Here is a 4,510-nt window from a genome sequence, read left to right as displayed (position 1 = left end):
ATACATTTCACACCTGAGCCTCAACTCTCGCGGCCCGGTACCAAACGACTCACGGACCGGTACCGGTCCGAGGCCCGGGGCTTGGGGACCGCTGGTTTACAATAGTAAAAATCTTATATTAAATAATATCATATTAAATACTGTTTTGTAAAATGTAGTTCACCTTAGGCCAAAATAGTCTTACTGTCTGGATGGGTGAATAAATGATCTCCTATGGTGAACTCGACTCTTCACCTGCTGGGGGACTCAGGGGCAGTGTGGAGCGTGATAATCCTGAATCTGCCATTGAAATTGAGAATATGTTTTCTTTTAGGAAACAAGCATTAATTTTTAATATAAGATCAATGCAAATATTTGTGGAATGTGACTTAACTGTTCTGGCATAATTTTATAAAAGGAAGCAAATAAAGAAAAAAATCCAATAAAATGTCCAAATGCTAATAACATAAGAACCCAGTTCTTGAGTTTGTTCTGTCTTGTTTATGATCACAGTGGTGTAAACAGGTTGTTCTGAGATATCGTCTGAAGGGGAAGAATCATCTGTAGGCAAGAGAGGTTATTATGCATGTATGTATTAGAATATATATATTTATACAATAAAACTGTTCTTTGGTAGCCCTCACGCTTCTCTTTTTCAGGCTTTGTGCTGTGGTTTGACCTAAGACAGAGTTTTAAATTATCGAAGCATCAGCAGTGTCGAAAACAAAAAACCCACATACGACATACCGAGCAGACACAAAAATAATCCCTCGGTGGAGCATATGCCATGTAAAAATACCACACTTCACTTTAAGCTTTTATTTTTTTAATTTAAGATTTTAATTTTGTTATATATAAACTTACTAGAAATTGTATCATTCAGTCTCTCATACATGCGATACACTTTTAATCGATTTAAATTGATTAAGACAAAAGTCATCCAGTCCCACTGTGACCTTGACTTGGACTGATTAACAAATTGGATTAAAATTGGTAACAAGCATGAAACTGAGTAATACAGTAGTTAGAATTATTTCTCTCTCACCTCCTGGACGGTCTTCATATCAGTTTGATGTTGCTGTTGATGTCTTTGAGGAAACTAATGAATAGAAGAAAAAAAGACAGCATTAGAAAAAAATTAAAAGGGAATAAAAGACTATTCTAATAAATCATGTGAACTGAAAAACTGAATTACCTCTGTGTTTGCAAGTATTAAGAAATCTGACTATCAGCAGTATCATCATTAAAATAAACAACAAAATCCAACGCAGGAAGAAGACAGGAGTAGAAATAGGGTCATCAGACTGGATGGTCTCTCCTGAAGAATATGCTGCAATGACACAACTTTATAAATATCTTTCTATGTGTAATTGTGTAATTTGTCTGACTTTAAACATTAAAAATTGTGATATCATTTTTATAACATAAACATTTTCATCAAGACCAAAAAGCAGAAATCTAGTTGTTAGAGTCACATTTCTCTTTCTATGAAGTCCAGCCATAGAAATAAGTAAATATAGTTTTAGTCTTACATCTGACATGAAGCCAGCTTTCTGGAGATGTTCCAACACCAGAAATGCTGCACTTGTATCGTCCTTCATCAGACCTGGAAACACTGTTAATTTCCATGTTGTCAGAAGGGCTCCGGTCTATGAGGCCATCGTCTTTGTAGAAATTTGCACTTTGGTTGGTGTGAGTTGTCTTGCTTATGCAGCGCAGAGTCACATTGTTTCCCTCAAAAACAGGGAAAACTGGACTCTCTAGGATCACAGAACCATCTGAATAAAAAGCAAAATGTTAGCACAGCTGTTGTATAGTCTTCACAAGAGAATAGAATATAATAAAACTTCAGTGGCATGGTCTACATACATATCTATATACAAACATAGATAGATAGATTGACAAAAAAAGTCTGAATGACAAATAAATTCTGTACCATACAAGACAAAGTGGATAATAAATCTCACCTAATTTTAAAATAAAACTCTTTACTAATTTCACAAATATGATGAACTTACCAGTTATGGTAATGTTGACACTGTTGCTTCTCTGACCCCCTTTATCCTCACACCAGTACTCTGCACTGTCTGTTACATACGTTTGAGTAATTGTGCATGAAGAGGAAGTTATTTTACTGTTACACGCTGGACTAAAATGTTCTAACAGTTCCTCAGTGGTTCTGACTCCTCTCAGTTCAGCAGAACCATCAGGGCTCTCACAATCAAAAGATAAAGACTTGAATTGAAAGTGTTGGAGTCTGTTAGGAGTCACACGAAGAGTAGCTGCACCTAAAAATTAGAAACATCACAAGATTAATAGTAAACAGAATAATCAAAATTCTTATAAAATGTGTTAGTGAAAGATGATTAAACTTAAAAGGATTTTAATAAACATCATCAACAGACTTGTAAGATGTTTAAGTCAACCCCAACTTACTCACCCCCAAAAAGTAAAAAGATTATTTATTTTATTAACGTCTCTAACGTACTCACCCATTTTTTGGGTCAAGGTATTTTGAACATGTGTCCCCAGCAGAATAACTTCAAGCATTACTAGATCAGCACAGGAAAACTTTAAATTATTTCATGTACAGACATATATACAGTAAATCTGAAAATATAAAAATAAACCTAACAACAATTACTCACATAGTCTGAAACAGAGAGTTGTAATCACCATGTTGTCTTGCTGCTGACTGACTGAGTAGCAGACTAAAATACAACTGAAGAATGTCATTGGGGGAGGGCAGGTTTCCTGTTCCTGTGCAGTTTGTTTAGTCATAATGTCTTCAAAATATATGAGTCTGCAGAATTAAGGTGTAAAAGAGGTCCCCATTACTCGACCTGTTCCTCTGGTTCACTTGAAAAAATGAATTGTGTGCTTATTACATTTCCAAGAGTCCAACTAGTTGCCTGGACATGTGATATCCCAAGATCTCAAACCACAGGAAAATGACTGGGGTTATAATAAGGCTGAAAATGAATACACACTCCACATGTATGCTATTGCTACTTATTGTTGTTTAACCTATCAAGGATTTAAAGTAAAGATAATTCTGTAACAAGCCTTGTAATCATACCTTTCCTACTTTTGGGGGGGTTTGGAGGGACACCTCAATTGCAGAGATAAATAACAGAATAAAATACTTTCTAACAATTTACCATTTCTCTTGTAAGCAGTTGTTACCTGCTATATAGTGCTATTTTTGGAGTAGTTAGGGAAACACTAAACAAAATTAATTAACAACTCCTTGCTTTGTTTCTCAGTCAGTCTGCAGCATGCTCATTTTTGTGTGAAATGTTAATGTCATCACCGCTGAGTGCAGACATTACATTATAAGTCATGAATGCATCCCCACACACAGCCCCAACAGGTTATTAATTCCTAGCCAATTTCTCATTGACATTGCTCCCAACTCTGCATCTGAGCCACTGACTGCACTAGATCATCATGCTGAGCCTGGGAATCAACACCACTGTAGCAGGACATGACCAGATGCTTGGCAATGTGGTAACAATGTCTTTTATTTGCAGCGTTCTTTCTCCTCTGAGTGTCTATGTTGGCAGCTTTTCAGCGCTCCTTCTGCAGCCCAGCGTTCCTCAGCTGCGGCTCCCTCCACTACTCCTTTCTTCTCCAAATCCTAGCAGCTACTGAAATTGTCACGGTCCTGGGTCAGTGACCCAGTGTTTTGTGTATTGTTATTTTATAATTTCTTTGTGGTTTGAGATTTCTAATGTTTAGTATTGGTTTTGTTCTGTGCCAGTTTGTTTCCTGCTTTACTTTGACAGTCTGTGCCCTACGTTAATCTTTCTAGTTTAGCGTCTCCCTGGTCCCATCTGTTAATTGGTGTACGCTGTGTCCTCCAGGTGTTTTCCCTTTGTCCTGTTTTCCTCTTGTATTTAGTGTCTGTGTCTGCTCCTGCTCATTGCCGTGTTGTACCCTCATTCTGCCCTGTGTGTTTTTGTTTCCAGTTCAGTTTCCTGCCCTCTTAGTTTTGTTCTGTTTCTTGACTTATGCCTGCAATAAAGCAGTGGACTTTGAGTTTAAATTCTGCCTCCACGAGTCTGCATTTTGGGCCCTTTTTTGTGCCTGCCCGCCCACAACCATGACAGAAATAGGGAAAGCGAGGTTAGAGTAATGGCTATGAACTCCTAGATAGGGATGCTTTGAACTCAAGAACCTATAAAATTTGACTAAACACATCTATCTTCACTTTCATTCTTAGTAGTGCCCTGAACTGTGTATTTGAACAAATCCACCTATATTACCAAATCCGACACTGTTTTGGTAGTTTTCTCTTCTTTTGCTCTGTGTTAAATCTTCACATTCATGATAATATGTACAGTTCAAAATAGGATAAAAAATTCTGGCTTGTTTGGAAGGATTGCCAGAAGAAAACCGGAATGGTTTAAACTCAAAGTCCACTGCTTTATTGCAGGCATAAGTCAAGAAACAGAACAAAACTAAGAGGGCAGGAAACTGAACTGGAAACAAAAACACACAGGGCAGAATGAGGGTACAACACGGCAAT

At 37.3% G+C, this 4,510-nt stretch overlaps 1 protein-coding gene across 1 annotated transcript; it reads right to left on the bottom strand.

Moving 5' to 3' along the window:
* Window positions 1-971: 971 nt before the first annotated feature.
* On the bottom strand, window positions 972-2,493 carry LOC102303140 (Fc receptor-like A). Its single transcript, XM_042216281.1, has 5 exons — window positions 2,472-2,493; window positions 1,998-2,267; window positions 1,512-1,757; window positions 1,175-1,309; window positions 972-1,078 (listed from the first exon to the last, which is right to left on the bottom strand). Exons 1-5 carry the CDS (start codon window positions 2,473-2,475, stop codon window positions 1,044-1,046), a joined length of 690 nt encoding a protein of 229 aa, XP_042072215.1. The 5' UTR covers window positions 2,476-2,493; the 3' UTR covers window positions 972-1,043.
* Window positions 2,494-4,510: the final 2,017 nt, after the last annotated feature.

Source organism: Haplochromis burtoni, unplaced genomic scaffold (assembly GCF_018398535.1).
Source record: "Haplochromis burtoni strain Fernald_Lab_line unplaced genomic scaffold, NCSU_Asbu1 Contig_992, whole genome shotgun sequence".
In the NCBI taxonomy this organism is placed as follows: Eukaryota; Metazoa; Chordata; class Actinopteri; order Cichliformes; family Cichlidae; genus Haplochromis; species Haplochromis burtoni.
Note: the sequence above shows the minus strand (reverse complement) of the source record. Positions and strands in the feature narration are given on the sequence as shown.